Here is a 23,901-nt window from a genome sequence, read left to right as displayed (position 1 = left end):
AAGATTATTCTGTGTCTTATGCCATGTACCATGGATATTTATGTTCTAAAATACTACTGTTTTATTCTCTAGTTTCACCTTTCCTGTCAATCTACTCTCAATAAAGAGAAATTTAAAGCAGTTGTTTTCTCTTCTTATCAAGACAGAGAAGGTTTAGCTACATGTCAGATTACACACTATGCTAACGTGTATGAGGACAGTATATATACCAAGAAAAGAAAAATACATATACAAATTATAAAACAAAGTATAAACTGCCCTCAAAGAAGTAGTGTAGACAGGAGCTAGAGTGGTGAAGCTTCACTTGCAGCACGCTCACTAAAGGAAACCGAGTTTCCAGATTGATAGGCATTTTTAACCACTTCATGACTGCCCATAGACTATAAACGTCCTATGGGCAGTTGTTTAACTCTGAATGAACGTTTTAGAACGTCCATTTAGAGATGGCAGCTGCACGCTAATCGTGCAGCTGCCAAGCGGGGGGCCCGCTGTCAGTGACAGCAGGGCAGCCCAAAGAGAAGGCAGGGACCGTTCCTCGGTGTCCCGGCCTTCTAGATCGCTGTATACACAGTGCTCAACAAGCGCTTTGTATACAGATCAGGAACGCTATGCGCTTCCTGTCCCGGCCCGGTGGTAATGTGACCGCCGGGGCCGGGAGAGTACAGGAGCTGTCGGGTCTTCCACAGACCTCAATTAGCCATGCACTGAGGCTGTACATCATAGTATACTATGTCAGCCCCAGTTACAGGAGAAATCAATAGTGAAAAAAAAAATTTGAAGTTAAATGTCCCCCAGAGGTCTTGTATGACCCTGTGGGGGACGCAAAGTGTAAAAAATAAAATAAAAAAAATAAAGTGCTTTATAAAATAAAAATAAAAAAAAGGTTTAACATGTAAAAAAAAAAAAAATCCCCAATTAAGTAATAAAAAAAAATAAATAGAAAAATAAAATAAAATAGACATATTTGGTATTGCCGCGTCCGTGACAGCCGGCTCTATAAATATATCACATGATCCACCCCATCCTATAAACATCATAAAAAATAATAATAATATAAAACGGTGTAAAAAACAAGCCATTTTTGGCACCTAACATCACAAAAAGTGCAACACCGAGTGATCAAAATGGTACTAATAAAACAGTCACCTCATCCCACAAAAAATAAGCCCCTACATAAGACAATCGCTCAAAAAAAACAACAAAACTATGGCTTCCAGAACATGGAGACATTAAAACATCATTTTTGTTTCAAAAATCCTATTATTGTGTTAAAGTGAAATAAATAAATAAATAAAATATACATATTAGGTATTGCCGCGTCCGTAACAACCAGCTCTATAAAAATATCACATGACCTAACCCTTCAGGTGAACACCGTAAAAAAATAAAAAAGTGACAAAAAAAGACATTTTTTGTCACCTTACATCACCAAAATTGCTCAAAATGATCAAAAAGGCATATGCCCCCCAAAATAGTACCAATCAAACAGTCACCTCATCCCACAAAAAAATTTGACCCTACCTAAGACAATCGGTCCAAAAATAAAAATAAAATATGACTCTCAGACTATGGAGACACTAAAACATAATTTTGGGGTTTTAAAATTGCTATTATTGTGTAAAACCTAAATAAGAAAAAGTATACATATTGGGTATATCCACGTCCGTAGCGATCTGCTCTATAAAAATGTCACATGGCCTAACCCCTCAGGTGAACGCTGTAGAAATAAATAAAACTGTGCTAAAACAACAAATATTTTTGTCACCTTGCCCCATAATGTGTAATAATGAATGATCAAAAAATCCTATCAAAAACATCAACTCTTCCTGCAAAAAAACGAGCCCCTGCACAAGACAATCAGCAGAAAAAAATATATATATATTGCGTTCAGAAAATGGACACAAAAACATAATTTTTTTTCTAAAATGCTTTATTATGTAAAACTGAAACAAACAAATAAAGTAGACATATTTGATATCATTGCATCCGTAACAACCTGCTCTATAAAAATAGCACATGATCTACCCTGTCAGATGAATGTTGTAAAAAATAAAAAAGGTGCCAACACAGCCATTTTTTTTGTTACTTTGCCTCACAAAAAACGTAATATAGAGCAATTAAAAATCATATGTAACCAAAAATAGTACCAATAAAACTGGCACCTTATACTCTAGTTTCCAAAATGGGTAATTTTTTGGGAGTTTCTACTGCAAGGGTGCATCAGGGGGGCTTCAAATGGGACATGGCATCTAAAAACCAGCCCAGCAAAATCTGCTTTCCAAAACCCATATAGCGCTCCTTTTCTTCTGCGCCCTGCCGTGTGCCCTTACATCAGTTTACAACCACATGGGGGTGTTTCTGTAAACCGCAGAATCAGGGTTATAAATATTGAGTTTTGTTTGGCTGTTAACCCTTTATGTGATAAAGAAAAAAATGGATTAAAATGGAAATCTGCCAAAAAAGTGAAATTTAGAAATTTCTTCTCCATTTTCCTTTAATTCTTGTGGAACATCTAAAGGGCTGACAAAGTTCAATTAGTTTTGAGTAACTTGAGGGGTGTCGTTTTTACAATGGGGTTATTTATGGGGGGGGGGGGTTCCACTGTGTAAGCCCCACAAAGTGACTTCAGACCTGAACTAGTCCTTAAAAAGTGGATTTTGGAAATTTTAAAAATTTTTAGGAATTGCTTCTAAAATTCTAAGCCTTCTAACGTCCTAAAAAAATAAAATGACATTTACAAAATTATGCCCACATAAAGTAGATATATGGGGAATGTTAAGTAATAAATATTTTATGAGATATCACTTTGTTTTAAAAGCAGAGAAATTGACATTTTGAAAATTGCTAATTTTTCAAATTTTTTGGGTAAATTTTTTTTTTTTTTAATATATGAAAATGAGAAATATATTGACTAAAATTTATGACTATCATGAAGTACAAATGTGTCATGAGAAAATAATCTCAGAATGGCTTGGATAAATAAAAGTGTTCCAAAGCTATTACCACATAAAGTGAACATGTCAGATTTGCAAAATTAGGCCTGGTCAGGAAGGGGATAAATGGCACGGTCTGGAAGTGGTTAACAATACACACAGTGATCTCAGTAATGTTTATCTGAGAAATGCTGAAAATGAAGGGTGCTTTCACCCCAACATGTGTAAAGTCCCAAGGGCCGCTAAATCAGGCTGCCTAAAGAGTAGGAAATGTAAGTGCATTAGTGCGAACTAAGCACTCAATAGCAGGCAGCTGCATCTCTCAAGGATCAGAAACCAGTATAAGGTTAATGCAACCCCTTAAACTTCCTCCATCTAGGAAGTCCAGCATACTGAATAAAAACAGAAACATGACAAGAAAACCAGAAGCAAATCTGTCCAAGTCCACAAAGGACATAAAAAAAAAAAAAAAAAAAAAAAAACATAGGGTAGGAGGGGCTAGTTATCCTTAAATAGTCTCAGGGGTCTGATTATCTAGCGATTAATTTGATTAAAAAAAAAATTCCATCTGTCCTGCACTGTACATTATACACACGGCTCTGCACTGTACATTATACACACACAGCTCTGCACTATACATTATACACACTGCTCTGCAGTGGGGTGGCAATTGTGCTGCAGGTGAGGACATAAGGGAATTCCCTGATGTTTAACCAGATCTGATTTGCGTTTAAAACATTTGCCACATTATGAACATGAAAATGGTTTTGGTCCTGTGTGAATTCTCTCATGTCTAAGAAGATATGATTTAGTTGCAAAACATTTCTGACATTCTGAACAGGAAAATGGCTTCTCCCGTGTGTGAATTCTCTGATGTCTAACAAGAACAAATTTTTTGCTAAAGCGTTTTCCACATTCTGAACATGAAAATAGCTTCTCCCCTGTGTGAATTCTATGATGTTTAACAAGATCTGATTTACAGTTAAAAGATTTGTCACAACATGAATAGAGTTTCTTTCCGGTGTGAATTCTCTGATGTACAACAAGATGTGAATTCTGGTTAAAACATTTTCCACATTCTGAACAGAAAAATGGTTTCTCCCCTGTGTGAATTCTCTCATGTTTAACGAGATCCGATTTCTGGATAAAACCTTTTTCACATTCTAAACAGGAAAATGGCTTCTCCCCTGTGTGAATTCTCTCATGTTTAACAAGATCTGATTTATAGTTGAAACATTTTCCACATTCTGAACAGGAAAATGGTTTCTCCCCTGTGTGAATTCTCTCATGTTTAACGAGATCTGATTTCTGGATAAAACATTTTTCACATTCTGAACAGGAAAATGGCTTCTCCCCTGTGTGAATTCTCTCATGCTTAACGAGATCTGATTTCTGGATAAAACCTTTTTCACATTCTAAACAGGAAAATGGCTTCTCCCCTGTGTGAATTCTCTCATGTTTAACAAGATATGATTTATAGTTGAAACGTTTTCCACATTCTGAACATGAGAATGGCTTCTCCCCTGTGTGAGTACTCTGATGTGTAACCAGAGTTGATTTAGCACTATATTTCCTACATTTTGAAGATGAAAATGGTTTATTCCCTGTGTAAGTTCTTTGATGTTGAACACTCGTTCTGTGACTTTTATTTTGCTTAATGGTCCATAATGAATCATTAGAGTGGACTTGGTCCAAAGGATCAGATGATAGATCTTTGCTGTGAAAGGCCGAAGGTGCATTTCGAATATTGGCATGCTCTTCATATGTATTCTCTGTGACACCATGATCGCCTGCTTTAAAATCTGGAGTTTTCAGATGTTCCTCTGAGATCCTGGTCCAGTTATCTGTCAGAAATAAAACATATTTTATTATTTTTAAATAATATAATCTCATTCATTGGCTGCATCTTTAGATAAGTAGACTAACGGGAACAAGCATTTGTAGGAACGTTTGTCCATGATAATCTGCTCAACAATCGGCTGTCTAAACCACCATAAATTATGTCTGTTTTTTCTATAAGCAAGATCTCCTATCTTATAAAAAATGCAACATACAGCTTGGCAGCGAATGAGAACTAATAATAAATTCCAGATGCTGAATCTTGTTATAACTGTACCAACACAAGAGCAATACCGAGAATCAATATTGTTGCTGCTGTATAGTATTAAGCAAGTATACCAGCACAAGAGCATCCCTGGCCACTCATTTCTTGCGTGGTCATACGAGCTCAAATAAGGTAACAATAAATAGCTTTCAATATGCCATATTATTAAGTTACCTTACAAACATGTCAGTGCTCAGCGCTTCTCACCACACTGTGCATTTGCTATATGGTCCTACTGCTTATGGCCAATGCACGGCTCTTCACCTTAGGATAGCTTCCAGACTGCAGTATAGTGAAGGTTTTTGGCTTAGCATCTCGCAGTGTTGTCTCTGATTTCTCAGCACTGACACCGATGGTACTTTATGTTGCTTAAGCAGCCTGGATGGATGTAATACCCACTCTATCGTAAAGATATCCAGCTCTGTGGTGAAAACCATTACATACAAAATGCAGGTCTCAGGTGTGAACAGCAAATATAAAACATGCAAAAAGAAAATATGTGTAGGTGACACTCACCAAATCGGTGCAATTTTCTTTTATTTCATCCAGAGCTGGGTACATCATAGCTGAATACATCATTGCTGAATGCACACGGCTGAGTACATGATGGCTGGATACATAAAAGCTGAGTACATAAGATGGCTGGAGGCAGACTTACATACATGCAGTGCTGACACAGGTGATAAGGCGACGGCCGTTTCGCGCCTAAGCGCTTCTTCAGGCCAAACAACATAATGGCGTCACTGCACCAGCCTTTGAATACCGGCACTCATCTCACATGCGTGACCTCACCAGCAGCGCTGGGGTGCGGCGCCTGCTGATGACGTCACTACGAGCCCGGCATTCCTTACCGTGTTACAAAACACAATTTTAAAAACAAAACCCTGCATTATGACATACTAAATACTATAGAAACACACCCAACCTAGGACACCCATTGCGCATGAGCGCAGAATCCACTTGCTCTCTCTCCTGAAAAGCTCTTTATGTCTGTCTCCCCTTGTGGGGGGTGCAGTAAAATTTCTATGCCTGCAAACTTTAACACATCACTGTTCAATATTGACATGGTTGATAAGGCGTGGACACCCCTTTCTTGTAGCAATTGAATTTATGTGTTCACAAATTCTTTCATACAGGCATCTAATAGTTGGGGATAGGTGGCACAGGCAAAAGTTTGGTACCGCTATGGGTACCCCTGTCGCATGTACATTCACTAACTTATATCTGGCAAGATTTGAGGATAAGTACATATACTCAACCACCAATCCCTTCCTTCCCTATATACAAACATATTTTAGGTTCATAGATAATATATTCATAGTGTGGTCAAGTACAGAAACTATCTTCAGGGATTTTGTAGAGTACCTTAATCAAGATGACAAGATGAATATACTGTTCACTTATAAATTTGGGGGCTTACAGCTCGAGTTCTTGGATGTATTAATAACAGTGAGGGCTGATGAGCTGGTGACTGAGGGGTTTCGTAAGCCCACAGCCACCTACTCGTTATTACACTATTCCAGCTATCACCCATATAGCGTTAAAAAAGCGGTTCCATACGGTCAGTTTGTGAGACTGAGATGTATCAACAAAATAGAGGAGGCAAGCCCTAGACTTAAAGGGACGCCTGTTGTCCAGAGGTTATCCCATAAACCTATTAAATGATGCAATGACAAAGGCCACAAACTTAGGTCCACAAAAAAAAGTGACTATAGTGAGGTATAGTAAGATGGGATATCAGTAGGTCAATTCACCACCCTTTGTGTTTTCCTTTAAATATAGCCCCATGGCTGATCAAATTAAAAGAATAATCAGAGATAATTGGGATATGTTGGAAATTGATGATAACCTCAGAGATATAAAAGGGACCCGTCCTATAATAGCATTCAGGAGATGTCACACATTAAGATAGGTTGGTCCGGAGCCGTTTTACAGAGAGTAAGACCAATACATGGCTAGAAGGCTGGCGACCACAAGGAAATCGCCGGTGTGGCAATTGCTCTTGTTGTAAGTTTAACCCCCAGTGGAAAGTTCTGTCCTTTAGTGGGTTACAACACCATGTCAACACTTTGATCACATGTAAAAGCAAATTTGCTGTGTACCTGATATTGTGTATATGCGGTAGATTTTATATAGGGAAAACTATCAGATGTCTGTACGAAAGAATTCGTGAACACATAAATTCAATTGCTACAGGAAAGGGGTGTCCACGCCTTATTAACCATGTCAATATTGAACATGGAGGAAACAGTGATGTGTTAAAGTTTGCAGGCATAGAGATTGTACCGCACCCCCCACAATAGGGAGACAGACATAAAGAGCTTCTCAGGAGAGAGAGCAAGAGGATTCTGCGCTCATGCGCAATGGGCGCCCTAAGTTTAAATGAAAAAAATCGATATGGGAGTGTTTCTATAGTATTTAGTATGCCATAATGCAGGGTTTTGTTTTTAAAATTGTGTGTTTTGTAACATGGTAAGGAATGCTGGGCTTGTGGTGACGTCATAAGCGGGCGCCGCTGGTGCCGTCACGCATGTGAGATGAGCCCCGGTATTCAAAGGCTGGTGCAGTGACGCCACTATCTTGCACAGCAATAGATTGATAATAGTGCTGTATAGCCATGTTTTATCATGCTGAAATTTAAAACAGTTGTTATATCAAAAGCATAGTAATGAGGATGTGCGATTTAGATTCTCTCTCACATATTGTACACTATGTTGTTTGGCCTGAAGAAGCGCTTAGGCGCGAAACGGCTCTCGTCTTATCACCTGTGTCAGCACTGCATGTATGTAAGTCTGCCTCCAGCCATCTTATGTACTCAGCTTTTATGTATCCAGCCATCATGTACTCAGCTGTGTGCATTCAGCAATGATGTATTCAGCTATGATGTACCCAGCTTTGGAGGAAATAAAAGAAGATTGCATTGATTGGTGAGTGCCGCCTACACATTTTCTTTTTGTATCTTTTCAAGTTTACTTTCGGGCAGAGCACCGCCAGGTTGCTAGAGCAAATACCCCACTTGCAAAAAATGACATAGCCAGTAAAGGCGGAGGAAGCTAAACGCAGTGCCACTCAGACTATTTTCTATCACGATTTCATGAACAGCAACTATGTTAAGATCCACATAATAAATATTTTTTGTATACAATATTAGTAAGCCATGTCCATTGCTGTCTAATTGAGAGCTATGGCAATTATTATTTTAAGGTCCATAAAGGCATGGTTATGTGAGTTTGGTTTAAAAGAACTTGACTGGCCACACACAGCCCTGATGAAGATCTCGAGCTGTTATCATTGTCTGACCTCATAAATGCTCTTCTGGATGAGTGGGCAAAATTTCCACTCCAAAATCTTGTAGATAACCTTTCCAGAAATGTGAAAGCTAATTTAGCTGCAAAGGGGAAAACACCTCCATAAAAATGCCTATAAATCTAGAATGGGATGTCATATTAGATCCTGGAGGTGTCGGTGTCCCAATACTTTTCTTCATATAGTATATTTTTTTAAGTCTTTTCGACATAGTTCTTGTGTGGTCTTCCTAACATATCATTTCTCACAGCTGGACATAGCCACACAGATAATTACTTTCATGCTGTAGTTAATAATACCTGATAATACAGATCTTTATATCGACTGAATTTGTAAATTGTTGGATTCTTATGCATCGATTCCACCAGTTTTCTGCACATCTTTAATCTCTTAATCCTGGAACTGCACTTTCATCACACTTGCAATAATTTTTGTTACACAATCCATGTTTCCCATCCATGCCTTCATAATGCCACCATACCCCACTGGTATCTTTTGACTTTCCATGCCAAGGTTTCCAAGCTTGTTTTCGGTCAAAAACTCTTTGATGTATCTGGTAGGGCACCTGGTGCCGATTCCATATCATCATTTAGAAACCCACTTCTGCAGTGGTGCTAACAGTTTTTCACTGTTCATCTTGTCCTCAATGGGTGTTCACTGGTTTAGTAGTTGTAAAGCACTCCCAAATCAGCTTGGTGGGTTGGTGTTTTGGGGCTTGTTGGATCAGGGGAGGTTAAAGTTCAAATGAACTTTGATCTACGCCCTTGCACCTCAAAGTGAGTTTTGTCAAGAGAAAAAAATATATACTTTTTCATAGTTCAGTCTTGAAGTTTCCTTGTCTACGATTACCATTCTGGCCACATTCCAGTACACGATGCATGGAGATTGACCCCATTTGAAACCATTTCTCTCTTCATAGAGCATCATCTCTGTTGTACTCGACACTTTATGCAGTTTCACAATTTATGAAACACTCGATTTCCCCACAACTACCATCACTTTCATGTCCCAATTAATGTACGCGACTGTAATTGTGGAACACAATGTTATCTGCTGATAATGTAGCCCCTGTTTCTGTGAAATCTGATGCAGATTTCAATTTTTTTTTTATTATAGATCCCCCAGCATGCCGAAAATTCTGCAAAATAAGTTGGGTTAGGGTACTTTCATACTTGCGTTTTTATTTTCCGGCATAGAGTTCCGTCACAGGGGCTCTATACCGGAAAAGAACTGATAAGTTTTATCCCCATGCATTCTGAATGGAGAGTAATCTGTTCAGTTTGCATCAGGATGTCTTCAGTTCAGTCGTTTTGACTGATCAGGCAAAAGCGAAAACCGCAGCATGCTACGGTTTTATCTCTGGCGAAAAAAAACTGAAGACTTGCCTGAATGCCGGATCTGGCATTTTTTCCCATAGGAATGTATTAGTGCCGGATCCGGCATTCAGAATACCGGAATGCCGGATCAGTCCTTCCGGTCTGCACATGCGCAGACTGAAAAAAAGCTGAAAAAAATAAATGCCGGATCCGTTTTGCCGGATGACACCGGAAAGACGGATCCGGCATTTCAATGCATTTTTTCGACTGATCAGGCATTTTTAAGACTGATAAGTATCCTGATCAGTCTTACTAATGCCATCAGTTGGCATACATTTTGCCTGATCCGGCAGGCAGTTCCGGCGACGGAACTGCTTGCCGGATCTCTCTGCTGCAAGTGTGAAAGTACCCTTAGCCGACAGTGTCTGTGTAATTAATGATTTTACTTTATATGTAATATACCAGACAGTTATAAAACATTTTTACTAGAATAATGAAAGTTACATTTTCATGCAAGACAACAGTTAGAGATAAATAGTTTTTTGTATACTGGATGTAGTCTATAGGTGGCTGCAATATTTCCCCCTCCCTGTTTGGGTGATAGCCCGAGGACATCACATGGTGGATGGCAAATATAGAACTGCTCACCTATAAAACCGCTCTGTACATACAACAATTTTATATGATTGTCATGTCACACCATGACTATCCTCAATGTGCTCCCTGAGGTGTCATCTGGGGGACCATTAGACAGCTGCCATCAGATATTTTCATATAGTTAGATTGGTCAGAGCCCAGAAGGAGGGTGGGGGAAGTCTTTAACAGGAGGGGGTGAGTACACCACAGCAAGCGGTCACTGACCACTGGGGATTGATTCCTGTGATTACCTCCTTACTCCAGGACATTGTTAGATCTTTACAGACAGGCAGCTGCTAATGATCAGCGGTGGATCTTTTTATTCCCCCTGTTTATCCTGCCCCTGTGGTGGCTCTGCCATAAGGCTCTTCCCGATTCCCAAAAATTCTGAATTGTAAGTGAACCCTTTAAGTACTACTGAAAGAGGGTTCATAGAAGTTAGAATAATAGATGATAAACCCAAACTTCTGATCAATACTGTGGAACCCCACGTAGTGGTAAGAAGTATGTGCTAGTAAAGAGAACCTGTTAGAAAGTATGTGCCCCCCAAACTTTCACCAGTACCTGACAGTGGAATGAGGAATCAGTATTTAGTGAATGAGTACGAGTAGAATCTGTGAGTCTTCTTCACTTTATTTAGTAGTTACTACTAGAGTTGAGCGGACACCTGGATGTTCGGGTTCGGCCGAAATTCGGAAAAAAGTTGAAGTCAATGGGGAACCGAACATTTGAGCACTAAAATGGCTGTAAAAATGTCATGGAAAGGGCTAGAGGGCTGCAAATGGTTTCAAAGTGTGGTTAAGAGCATGGCAAGTGCTCTGCAAACAAATGTGGATAGGGAAATGACTTAAAATACCATAAAATACGTAAAAAAATAAAATAAAAAACTTGATCTAGGAGGACCAGGTCCATATGGAGTAGGAGATTTAGGAGGCGGTAGATTTGGCGGTGTAGGTTGAAGCGGCAGTGGAGGAAGAGGTAGCCTACACTGCTTTTTGGTTTTAAATTTTATTTTTTTAAATTAGGGTACACCCCAAAACATTGGGAAATATAGCCTGTGATAACCCCCTCCAGTCATGCTAAACACACGTTCAGACAATACACTGGCTGCAGGGCAGGCCAGCACCTCCAAGGGGTAAAGGGCAAGCTAAGGCCATGTGCCCAATTTGGAGACCCAGAAGTTGCAGGGGCTGACCCCTGTCAGTCAGTTCGTGTAGGCGTGTGCACACTTAGTACCCCACCATGTCGCACGTCCCGTGATGTTCACGATCCAATTTGATATCTGCTCTATCAACTTTTGATGTTCTTTTATGCGCCTACCATGGTGATTGCGGGTGGCGGGGAATCAAGGTTCCAGGCCAGAGAGGGTGCGTGAGAAAGAGAGACCACATCAAAGGTAGGATTCATTTTTTCAAATTTAAAATTATAGACTTGAAATATGGGAGAAATTATTAAAGCGTAAAAGTGTGACAACTTTTCAAAGTCTAAGCATTGAATGAAAGGATGTGGCGCGCATTAATTACTGAATAATATATAAAATTTTGTTCCCTGTCACCTATGCATAGCAGGTGTTTATTCACGTCTAAAATTGTATAATGTCAACCCAAGAATGTAACAGAAAAATTATTGAAATTTATTAAGCTAGGTATAGAAGTGGTACATCACACCCAAAAATTGGTGAATTTCACCAGAATATATAACTGATGATTTCTTTTTTGATTAACCTGTCTACTAGGTACAGCAGTGGTACTATACACCCAAAAATTTGTTTATTTCGCCCGAAAATGTAACTGACAATTTTTATTTATTTTTTTAACCGGCCTACTAGGTATAGCAGTGGTATTATACACCGGAAAAATTGGTGAATTTCACCTGAAAATGTTAATGACAAAGTAGTGAAATGATATAAAATAAAACACGTACAAAATAAAAATGGATTTATGAGGTGGAGTTCCATATGGAGTAGGAGTTTGAGGAGGCGGTGGACGTAGCGGAGTAGGTGGAAGCGGCGGTGGAGGAGGACGAGAAAGCCAACACAGGTTTTTGGTTTTAATTAAAATTTTGTAAAATTAAGGTACACTCCAAAAGAGTGTGAAATATCCAAAATACAAACATAAGAAATTGCGCTGCAGTATAACAATGGCTGCTTAGTGCCAGTATACATGTCTATTCTGCACAAGGTACTGACAAGTCCTGAGGGATCTATGCCTGGTTCATTTCAATGAACGTGAGCTTGTCCACATTGGCTGTGGACAGGCGGCTGCGCTTGTCTGTGATGACGCCCCATGCCGTGCTAAACACACTGTTGCAATCCTACAGGCTCACCTGAGTCAGAGGACAGCTGGCTGGAGGTGGAGTCCAGTGGCAAGGACCGCAGGCAGGTTGTAGTTGCAGGAAGTCAGGCAGAGGCGTAATCGGTTAGCAGGCGGTGGGTCAGGGCAGGCGGCAGTGAGCGTGGTCAGACAATCCGGATCGGGAACGGTGGAAACAGTTCAGTTGGTAGGGACAAGCAGAAGAGTAGTCGGGGACAATTCCAAGGTCGGCAGCAGTCGAGTTGGTAGAGTTGGTCCAGGAGAACAATAACCAGCAGGGATCTGGTGCAAGAGGCTGGGCTTATAAAGAGGAAGAAGCAGGTGCAAGGAATCACAGAGATTAACAAGGCAAGGCTGGAACAAGGTAGATCAACGAGTTTAGTAGAAGGAAATGTCCAGAAGGGTTGGTAGTCTAGTGGCTAGAGCTACTGCCTGGGACATGGCTGGTCACTGGTTCGAATCCTGACAGTACTCCCTACCCCTTCCAAGGTGACCTCCGGGCACCGCAGATGATGGTTTATCGGGATGTCTTTGGTGGAAAGATTTTACCAGTCTGGGGGCATGGACATTTTCCTCCGGCTCCCAGGAGTTATCCTCGGGGGAATAGCCCTTCCACCCAACTAGATACTGCAGCCTTCCACGGTGGAGTCTGGAGTCAAGGATCTTGGCCACAGTGTATTCCTCCTGGTCTTGTACTCTTACCGGAGGAGGAGGAGGGGGGTGGCGGCCTGGGAAAGTGTTCTCAACAAGTGGGTTCAGGAGAGAGCAGTGGAAAACCGGGTGCACTCGGATGGAGTCGGGAAGGTCGAGTCGGAAGGTAACTTCGTTGATTCGAGCCGTGATCCGGAAAGGACCCATGTATTTTTGGCCCAACTTCCGGAAGGGAACCTTTGGGCTTAGGTTTCTGGTGGAGAGCCACATCTTGTCCCCTACCTGGAATTCCGGAGCGGGTTTGCGGTGTTTATCCGCTGCCTGCTTGAAGCGGCTCTGGGCTCGATGTAGATTGTCCCGAATATTTTCCTGTGCCTGTTGTAGACTTGCAAGACGTTCGGCCACAGCTGGGACTGTGGTGGAAATGGGCAAGTGAGGGATGAAGGTTGGGTGTAGGCCGGTGTTAGCGTAGAACGGGCTGTATTGGGTAGAACTGTGCTCCGCATTGTTATAGGCGAACTCGGTGGTCCAGCCAGTCGTCCTGCAGATGGGTGACGAAACAGCGCAAATACTGCTCGAGGGTTTGATTCGTTCTCTCGGTCTGCCCATTGGATTGGGGGTGGAACGCGGAAGACAGGTTCACCTGGAAGTGAACTGTACTCCCCGATCCGAAACAACATCGTCCGGGGCCCCATGTAGCCTAAAAACCTCTCGGAGTACGAGATCGGCCGTCTGTTTGGCGGTAGGTAGGCCCTTGCAGGGGATGAAGTGGGCCATTTTGGTGAGACGGTCGACGACGACCAGAACGGTGTCGTTCTGGAGGGAGGAAGTTCCACAATAAAGTCCATGGAGATTGAACCCCAGGGGCGGGAGGGAACCGGGAGTGGACATAGCAAGCCCACGGGGGAGGAGCGGGGGGTCTTGTTGCGGGCGCACGTCGTGCATGAGGAGACAAACCTCTCGGTATCTTTTCTGTAAGTTGGCCACCAGAAGAAACGGGAGAGGAGCTCCTGGGTCCTTCTGATACCCAGATGGCCGGCCGGTTTGGAATCGTGGTTGAGTTTAAGTACGTCAAGTCGTGCAGATTCTGGTACGTACAACTGCTGATCCCGGTACAACCAGTAGCCACCCTTGAGAGTAAGGTTTACAGCTCCAGGTGGGTAGGTGAGGAGGTGATCGTTCTCATACCCTTCCTTGAGGGAACCCAGGAGTTCCCTCAAGTAGGTGGCTCCTATGATGCTTCTGTCGGGAAGGATACCGGCCGGAGCCTCATTGATCTGAGAGGGTTCAGAGAACATCCTTGAGAGAGCATCCGCTTTGCCGTTCTTCGACCCAGGGCGATAGGAGATAACAAAATTGAATCTGGAGAAAAACAGACTCCACCTGGCCTGTCTGGCGGTGAGTCTCTTGGCGCTGCGGATAAACTCTAGGTTCCGGTGGTCAGTGTATACAGAGATGGGATTATGGGCCCCCTCCAGCAAGTGTCTCCACTCGGTGAAAGCGTCCTTGATTGCCAGCAGTTCCTTATTCCCCATGTCGTAATTCCGTTCAGCGGGGGACATCTGGCGGGAGAAGAAAGCGCAAGGGTGTAGGAGCATCTTTTCCCCTGAACGTTGAGACAGAATTGCGCCCACCGCAGCGTCGGAGGCGTCCACCTCGACCGTAAATGGTAATTCAGGGTTTGGGTGGGCCAGGATCGGGGCAGAGGTGAAGAGGGACTTCAGTTTAGCAAAGGCCTCCTGTGCCTCCGGAGTCCACACGAAGGGGACAGTCTTTTTTGTTAGTTGAGTGATTGGGGCGATGATTTTTGAAAAGTTCCTGATGAACTTCCGATAAAAGTTTGCAAAACCTACAAACCTCTGGACCTCCTTTTCGTTCTTCGGGGCGGGCCACTCAGTCACAGCCTGGATCTTCCGGGGATCCATACTTAAGCCCTCCGGTGAAATAATATAGCCGAGGAATTGGGTGGAAGTCTGTTCAAATTCGCACTTCTCCAGTTTAATATAGAGAGACTGTTCACTGAGTTTCTGTAGCACCCTGCGGACATGCCCACGATGTTGTTCAGGGTCTTCTGAGAAAATCAAAATATCGTCCAGATATGCTACCACAAATTGGTCAAGCATGTCCCTGAGGACGTCGTTGATAAAATGTTGGAAGGTAGCAGGGGCATTGCAGAGGCCGAAAGGCATGACCAGATACTCAAAGTGACCATAGCGGGTTCGGAAGGTGGTTTTTCCACTCGTCCCCCGGGCGAATTCGGACCAGGTAGTAGGCTCCTCGGAGATCGAGCTTAGTGAAGACTTTTGCCGCCCGAAGTCTCTCAAGGAGTTCAGAAATCAGGGGGAGAGGGTACCGGTTCTTCACAGTAACGTTGTTGAGCTTTCGATAATCTATGCAAGGGCGTAGAGAAGAGTCTTTTTTCTCCACGAAGAAGAAAGGGGCCCCTGCAGGGGATGTGGAAGGTCGGATAAAACTTTTTTTTAGATTTTCGTCTAAGTACTCCTTCAGGGCCTTTGGTTCCGGCTCGGAGAGGGAGTATATACTGCCGAAGGGTATTTCGGCTCCAGGTAGCAGCTCAATCGGGCAGTCATAAGGCCGATGCGGGGGCAGTTTGTCTGCATTTCTTTTGTCACAGACATCCTGGAACTCCAGATATTGAGGGGGTAAAAGCTCCTTGGTGGATAGTCCGAATATGGTAGGTTCTTCGGGCGGAGAAGGGACGGATTCACGTAAACAGTTCTGAGAACAAAAGTCCGAGCGGAACCGTATGCAGCGGGCATCCCAGTCCACCGAGGGGTTGTGAGTTTCCAACCAAGGGATGCCTAGGATCACCGGAAACTTAGGGGAGGTGATCAGGGAGAAGTGAATGGTTTCCTGATGATCGGGTTTGACGAGAAGTTGAAGATCAGCGGTCTGGTGCGTAACCGGCCCAGAAGAGAGCGGGGTCCCATCGACGGTTTCCAGATCGATGGGGGCTGCCCTGGTTACCAGTGGTATGTTGTTCTCATGGGCGAAGGTCAAGTCCATGAAATTTCCGCCGGCCCCCGAGTCAAGCATTGCGGAGCAGGGAAGCTGTCGTTCCCCAATGGTGATAAGGATGGGAACAATGAAGTGGGACCCGGTACCTGTAGTGTCCATGGTTTCAGAGGCCAAGGGTGAAATTGTAGCTTGTTGTAATTCCCGTAATTCAGTGACAGCAATGGTTCGGCAAGTCTTATTGGGGCACCTAATAGCGAAGTGCCCTGGCTCGCCACAGTAAAGGCAGAGGCCCGCGGCCAGTCGTCTCTCCTTTTCAGCAGCCGATAGAGTCTTGCGCAGTGTGTCGACCTGCATCGGTTCGGTGGAGGGTTGGTGAGCCGGCTGAGTCATTGGAGTGAAAGGGTACGCGGGCCTGTTATCTAAGGACCAGAGTCTTTCTCTCCTTCTTTCCGCGAGTCTCCGGTCAATTCGAATGCACAGTTGGACGAAGTCATCTAGATCGTCTGGGGCGTCTACCCTGGCGAGCTCATCCTTTATAAGTTCGGAGAGTCCGCGGCGAAATTGACTTTTCTGAGCAGCGGGGTTCCAGGTGGTGTCCGTGACCCAGCGGCGGAACTCGGAGGAATACTCGGCTACAGAGCGTCTTCCCTGCCGTAGACTGTGCAGCCTAGCCTCGGCAGTCGCGCAGCGGTTAGGGTCGTCGAAGACTTGGCTCATGGCTGCGGTGAAGTTGTCTAGATTATTTAATAAAAGACTGTGGGACTCCACATATGGGGATGCCCATGCCAGGGCCTCGTCAGTTAGAAGGTTAATGATGAACAGGATCTTCTTTCTGTCCGAGGAAAAGGAGCCCGGCTGCATCTGAAAGTAGATACGGCACTGGTTGAGGAACCCCCGAAACTGGCTCCGATCGCCGTTAAACTTTGACGGGAGAGGCATGCGGGAGTCTGTGACCGCGCTGCGTACGTCCAGTAGTTGACGCTGTAAGTCGATAATTTCTCTCTGTTGGCTCTGGATCGCGCCTTGAAGTTGAGTCATTTCCTTTTGGGCAGAGGTGCCAAACTCCTGAAGTTCGGAGACTTGTTTGCGCAGGGTGGCCATCGCGGACTCCATTTTTTGGCTGGTTATTCTGTTGCAATCCTACAGGCTCACCTGAGTCAGAGGACAGCTGGCTGGAGGTGGAGTCCAGTGGCAAGGACCGTAGGCAGGTTGTAGTTGCAGGAAGTCAGGCAGAGGCGTAATCGGTTAGCAGGCGGTGGGTCAGGGCAGGCGGCAGTGAGCGTGGTCAGACAATCCGGATCGGGAACGGTGGAAGCAGTTCAGTTGGTAGGGACAAGCAGAAGAGTAGTCGGGGACAATTCCAAGGTCAGCAGCAGTCGAGTTGGTAGCAGTAGCAACAGAGGAACAGCAGTATATGCAGCAGGATCAAGTCCAGGAGAACAATAACCAGCAGGGATCTGGTGCAAGAGGCTGGGCTTATAAAGAGGAAGAAGCAGGTGCAAGGAATCACAGAGATTAACAAGGCAAGGCTGGAACAAGGTAGATCAACGAGTTTAGTAGAAGGAAATGTCCAGAAGGGTTGGTAGTCTAGTGGCTAGAGCTACTGCCTGGGACATGGCTGGTCACTGGTTCGAATCCTGACACACACGTTCAGATAATACACTGGCTGCAGGGCAGGCCAGCACCTCCAAGGCATAAAGGGCAAGCTCAGGCCATGTGCCTAATTTGGAGACCCAGAAGTTGAAGGTGGCAGACCCCTCATTTGGTACGTGTAGGCGTGTGCATAAATACTGCTCCACCATGTTGGTGAAATGCTGCCTCCTGCTAAGACGTTCCATATCAGCTGGTGGTGCTGGTTGTTGTGGTGTGCTGACAAAGCTTTTCCACATTTCGGCCATGCTAACCCTGCCTTCTGAGGTGCTGGCGGTGCCCCAGCTGCGTTGGAGACCTCTGCCTTCGCCTTGTGCTTCCACTGTGCCCCCGCTGTCAGGTGGGAATGCCACCAGCAGTGCGTCTACCAGCGTGCATCTTACGATCACGCTCCAGTGATGGAATTACGGACGGTACATTGTCCTTGTAACGGGGATCCAGCAGCGTGGCCACCCAGTAATCAGCACAAGTTAAAATGTGGGCAACTCGGCGGTCGGTGCAGAGACACTGCAGCATGTAATCGCTCATGTGTGCCAGGCTGCCCAGAGGCAACGAAAAGCTCTGTGGGAGGTGTATCGTCTGTGTCCTCTGTATCCACGCACCAGTGATGGCCATTAGCTGGTCTGGGTGCCACCGTGCTGTGAACATGGTATCTCCTCCTCCTCCACCTCCTCATCCTTCAGAACTGTGCCCTGGCTGGACAATTGTGTACCTTGGATTTGTGGGTGCAGGAACTTACCCTCGGAGCCACTTGGGAATAACTGGCTGGAAACCCTACGAAATGATCCCTCTTCCTCCTCCTGTGCCACATCCTCTTCCATCATCGTCAGGAGCGTTTTTTCAAAGAGTCATAGAAGTGGGATAGTAACGCTGAGAACGGCGTTATCGGCACTGGCCATGTTGGTGGAGTACTCGAAACAGCGCAACAAGGAACACAGGTCTCACATGGAGGCCCAGTCATTGGTGGTGAAGTGGTGCTGTTCCACCGAGCGACTCACCCGTGCGTGCTGCAGCTGAAACTCCACTATTGCCTGCTGCTGCTCGCACAGTCTGGCCAGCATGTGCAAGGTGGAGTTCCACCTTGTGGGCACGTCGCATATGAGTCGGTGAGCGGGAAGGCCGAAGTTACGCTGCAGCGCTGACAGGTGAGCAGCAGCAGGGTGAGAACGCCGAAAGCACGCACAGACGGCCCACACTTTATGCAGCAGCTCTGACATATCGGGGTAATTTTTAAGGATTCTCTGCACCACCAAATTCAGCACATGCACCAGGCAAGGGATTTGCATCAAACCGGCTAGTCCCAGAGCTGCTACGAGATTTTGCCCATTATCGCACACCACCAGGCCGGGCTTGAAGCTGACTGGCACAAACCACTCATCGGTCTGTTGTTCAAGGCCCGTCCACAGCTCCTGCGCGGTGTGGGGTTTGTCCCCATTAAAAAGATACGTTTTAAAACTGCCTTCTGTCGTTTACCCCTGGCTGTGCTGAAGTTGGTGGTGAAGGTGTTACGCTGACCGGATGAGAAGCTGGTAGAGAATGAGGATATAGAGTAGGAGGAGGAAGCAACAGGAGGCAAACTGAAGCGCCCTGCAATCTTCGGTGGTGGAAGGACATGCGCCAAACTGCTATCCGCCTCAGGCCCAGCCGCCACTGCATTTACCCAGTGTGCTGTTATGGAGATATAACGGCCCTGACCGTGCTTACTGGTCCACGTATCCGTAGTCAGAGGTGCACCTTGCCACAGATGGCATTGTGCAGTGCACACCTGATTTTGTCTCCTACTTGGTTGTGAAGGGAAGGGATGGCTCGCCTTGAAAAGTAGTGGCGGCTGGGCATGACGTACTGTGGGACAGCCACTGTGATAAGGCCTTTAAAACTATTCGTCTCCACCAGACGGAATGACAGCATTTCAAAGGCCAGTAATTTAGAAATGCTGCCATTCTTGGGTAGGTGGGTACTTCCTCTTCCTCTCCAGCGTTTGGGATATGGAGAGGTGAACGCTTCCGTGGGGCATTGTGGAGATGCTTGGTGACCCAGGTGTTGGTGTTGCTGGCAGATCCTCTGTTTGCGGGGTGGCAGGTGGCACTGTCCCTCCAGAGGTGGATGAAGAGGCCGCGACTGCAGCAGAAGAGGAAGCAGGAGGAGGCCTGGTCATGCAGGTTGTGCTCAGGTTGAGAACATTTATGCCTCGCTTCAGGCTCTGATTGCACAGCGTGCAAACCACTCGTGTCTTGTCGTCAGCACATTGTCTGCCTCTTCCTCCGAACTACATAGGTCACTCGCATGACCTTGATTCCACGTAGGGTCGAGGACCTCATCGTCCTTCACATCATCTTCCACCCAGTCTTTACCCTTGCCTTCCTTGTCAGTCTGCACACTTTCGAAAGCCTCAGCAGTTGGCACCTATGTTTCGTCATCATCATCCGAGACATGCTGCGATAGTCCTCCCATGTACTCATCTTGAAAGATAAGTGGTTGGCCATCGGTGCACTCAATCTCTTCCACTTCTGGGGCAGGGCTAGGTGGATGGCCCTGGGAAACCCTGCTAACAGAGTCATCAAAAAGCAGAAGAGACTGCTGCATGACTTGGGGCTCAGACTGCTTGGCTGATTTGCAAGGGAGTGAGGTGAAAGACTGATGGACATCGGCTGTAGGTGCCAACTGTGGTCTTTCAGCAGGAGACTGGATGGGAGACAATGTGAAGGAACTGGATCCACTGTCAGCAACCCAATCTACTATTGCCTGTACTTGTTCAGGCCTCACCATTCGTAGAGCAGCATTAGGCCCGACCAAATACCGCTGCAGGTTTTGTCGCCTACTCGCACCTGAGGAAGGGGTTTCACTTGTGCGTGTAGCTGGCACAGATCGACCACGTCCTCTCCCTGCAACAGGAGCTCCACCAGCAGCACCACGACCTGGGCCACGTCCTTTATTTGATGCTCTCCTCATATTTTTCAAATTTAGGATCTTGCCCTAAATGGGTGTTTAATTAATAGTAGAATAGAACGACAGTATATAAAGGGTGTATCTCACACGGTCTGAACCAGTGTAGGCCTAAATTAAATATTTCTTTGCACAAAATGGCTGTATTTCAAATGCCTGATTAAAACCCCTGTATGTAGAGGCAGTATCTCACAGGGCCTGAACCAGTGTAGGCCTAAATTTAATATTTCTTTGCCCAAAATGGCTGTATTTCAAATGCCTGATTCAAACCCCTGTATGTAGAGGGTGTATCTCACAGGGCCTGAACCAGTGTAGGCCTGAAGTAAATATTTCTTTGCACAAAATGGCTGTATTTCAAATCCCTGAATCAAACCCCTGTATGTAGAGGGGGTATCTCACACGGTCTGAACCAGTGTAGGCCTGAAGTAAATATTTATTTGCCCAAAATGGCTGCATTTCAAATGCCTGATTCAAACCCCTGTATGTAGAGGGGGTATCTCACACGGTCTGAACCAGTGTAGACCTGAAGTAAATATTTCTTTGCCCAAAATGGCTGTATTTCAAATGGCTGTATTTCAAATCCCTTAATCAAACCCCTGTATGTAGAGGGGGTATCTCACATGGTCTGAACCAGTGTAGGCCTGAAGTAAATATTTCTTTGCCCAAAATGGCTGTATTTTAAATGGCTGTATTTCAAATCCCTGTATGTAGAGGGTGTATCTCACAGGGCCTGAACCAGTGCAGGCCTGAATTCAGTATTAGTGCACCAAATGGTGGTATTTAAAATCTCTGAATGTAACCCAAATGTATTAAGGGTGTATCTCACAATGACATCTGCATCAAAGGCTGCCAACTAAATTTTTTGTGCCCAAACGAGTGTTTGTTTAACAACTGAATTTGACAGCAGTATATAAGCCTGTAATTTTACACGTGCTGATGCTGCAAGGCCTGAAAATAGTGTTTTTGTAAAAAAAAAATGTTTTTCAAACCCCAGAAAATGATGGGTGTATTTCTAGCTTAAATTGCACACTGACTAACCAAGATGTTGTAGATTGCCAAAATTGTGTTTTTTGTTAACAGAAATATGAAAGATGTATATATTAAACTTGAATTTAACACTTGCAGAACAGGAAAATACTGTTTTTTGAAAAGAATAGTGTGTTTTTAAAACCCCAGAAAATGATGGGTGTATTTCTAGCTTAAATTGCACACTGACTAATACAGATGTTGTAGATTGCCAAAATTGTGTTTTTTGTTAACAGAAATATGAAAAGATGTATATATTAAACTTGAATTTAACACTTGCAGATCTGGAAAATACTGTTTTTTGAAAAGAATAGTGTGTTTTTAAAACCCTAGAAAATGATGGGTGTATTTCTACCTTAAATTGCACACTGACTAATCCAGATGTTGTAGTTTGGCAAAGAAAATTGTGATTTGCAATGTCCCAAAAGCTCAGATGCAGTGCTGGTGCACTGAGCTTGCATAAAGTGGCCGCCGCCATCCACCTTACTAACAGAATTATAAAAGTTTTTGTTTTCTTTTGGTCAATGGCCTCAGGGCAGGGTAAAACGATTGTGTCCTGCACCCACACAACTATTTCTCTGTAGATTGCTGAGTTAGATTCTCTCCTATTCTCTCCCTGAAATCACAAGTCCAGCAGCATCCTCTCCCTACACTTGTAACAGCAGAGTGACGTGCAGCGCTATGTGACTCAAGCTTATATAGAGCCTGGGTCACATGCTGCTCTGGCCAATCACAGCCATGCCATTAGTAGGCATGGCTGTCATGGCTTCTAAGGTCAGACAGTTAACCGTTTGTTGATAGGCTGCTGTGCAGCCTTTCAAAAAGCGCCAAGAAAGCGCTGAACACCGAACCCGAACTTTTACGGAAAAGTTCGGGTTCAGGTCTGGGGTCCAAAAATCCTAAAGTTCGGTACGAACCTGAACTTTACAGTTCGGGTTCGCTCAACCCTAGTTACTACTCACCTGTGCGGTTATCTGTAGGAATGTCCTCTATAATCTGCTCATCACCCCTCACATGTGTCTCTGTAACATATATCATGTTCAGATCTTCACCCGGATTCACAAGCTGTGAAAGAAATATTGTAAAAGTCATCAGACATTTGGAGAAGTTGAGTGGAATGTTTTATATGACCAGAAAGCCAAAATGACAGCAGTCTTCTGTTATGGTTGCAGTATTATGCTTACAGACACTCCACTTCTGTTGGTGGGCATGCCTGCTGCCTGTTCACCCGATTTAAAGCTTCAAGGGTCTAGAGTCTTGTCCCACTGGAGTTCCTCTCCCCCTGCCTAGTGATTCTGGCTGCTGGAGAAACGCTGTCCTTCCACATTGGCTGATGTCTGCTTCCTGATGACAGTGGCACTCGTTGCCCATAGGGCACACGCACGTGTTTTCACCAACTCTTAAAGGTTAAGTACACATGCACAATAATCTCTCACAGCCATCGGAAGGCACCTGAGCAACAGTTTCTAGTACACTAAAGTTGTGACATTAGCTTGCTTGCCTGTTTTCTGTATGGTCTTCTGCCTGACTTCTAGATTTGACCCTTATCTGTCTGACCTGACCCTTGCCTGATCTCAGTTCTGACCCTGAGCTGCCTGCCTTGACATCTGACTGTTTACCATATTGCATGTACTCTGCCTGCCCTCAGCCTCTCCTTGACTATGGTTCTACAAGTGTCCCTTGACCACAGTAGGGGCACCTTTACAGAGACTACTTCAAGAGTTAGAGTCCTGGTGGTTCCTCTGCAGCAGAGTCAAGATCCTTGTACAGGAGTTAAAGGGTGAAAACCAGGGGGCCACTTGGATAATGCCTTTAGAAGTTGTTCCTAGTCAAATCTTTGTAAGAGACAAAGCGGATCCACTTCCACTTCGTTTCACACAATTATCTGCAGGTTTTCTGTATAAATCCAACCTGTTGGTTCCTTATTCCAGTCAGCAGTCTCCATAGCCAGAAAACTGTAAATAGATTCAGACAACATGTAATGTCTATGGTCAGCTGTACTCCTGCCATCTCCACCTTTCTCATTATACAAGGATAAAACATTC

The 23,901-nt window shown here is 44.5% G+C and overlaps 1 protein-coding gene across 1 annotated transcript in view; it reads right to left on the bottom strand.

The window, feature by feature from the left end:
* Window positions 1–3,599: 3,599 nt before the first annotated feature.
* The window catches only part of LOC121005787 (zinc finger protein OZF-like), a 30,414-nt gene continuing 10,112 nt past the window's right edge, over window positions 3,600–23,901 (bottom strand). The window contains exons 2-3 of the mRNA XM_040438552.1: window positions 22,819–22,874; window positions 3,600–4,777 (exon numbers count right to left, since the gene is read on the bottom strand). Coding sequence (XP_040294486.1) covers window positions 3,681–4,777; window positions 22,819–22,874 — 1,153 coding nt within the window. The 3' untranslated portion in view covers window positions 3,600–3,680. The remainder of the gene's footprint in view (window positions 4,778–22,818; window positions 22,875–23,901) is intronic.

The sequence above is a fragment of the Bufo bufo genome, chromosome 6, assembly GCF_905171765.1.
Source record: "Bufo bufo chromosome 6, aBufBuf1.1, whole genome shotgun sequence".
NCBI lineage: Eukaryota > Metazoa > Chordata > Amphibia > Anura > Bufonidae > Bufo > Bufo bufo.
Note: the sequence above shows the minus strand (reverse complement) of the source record. Positions and strands in the feature narration are given on the sequence as shown.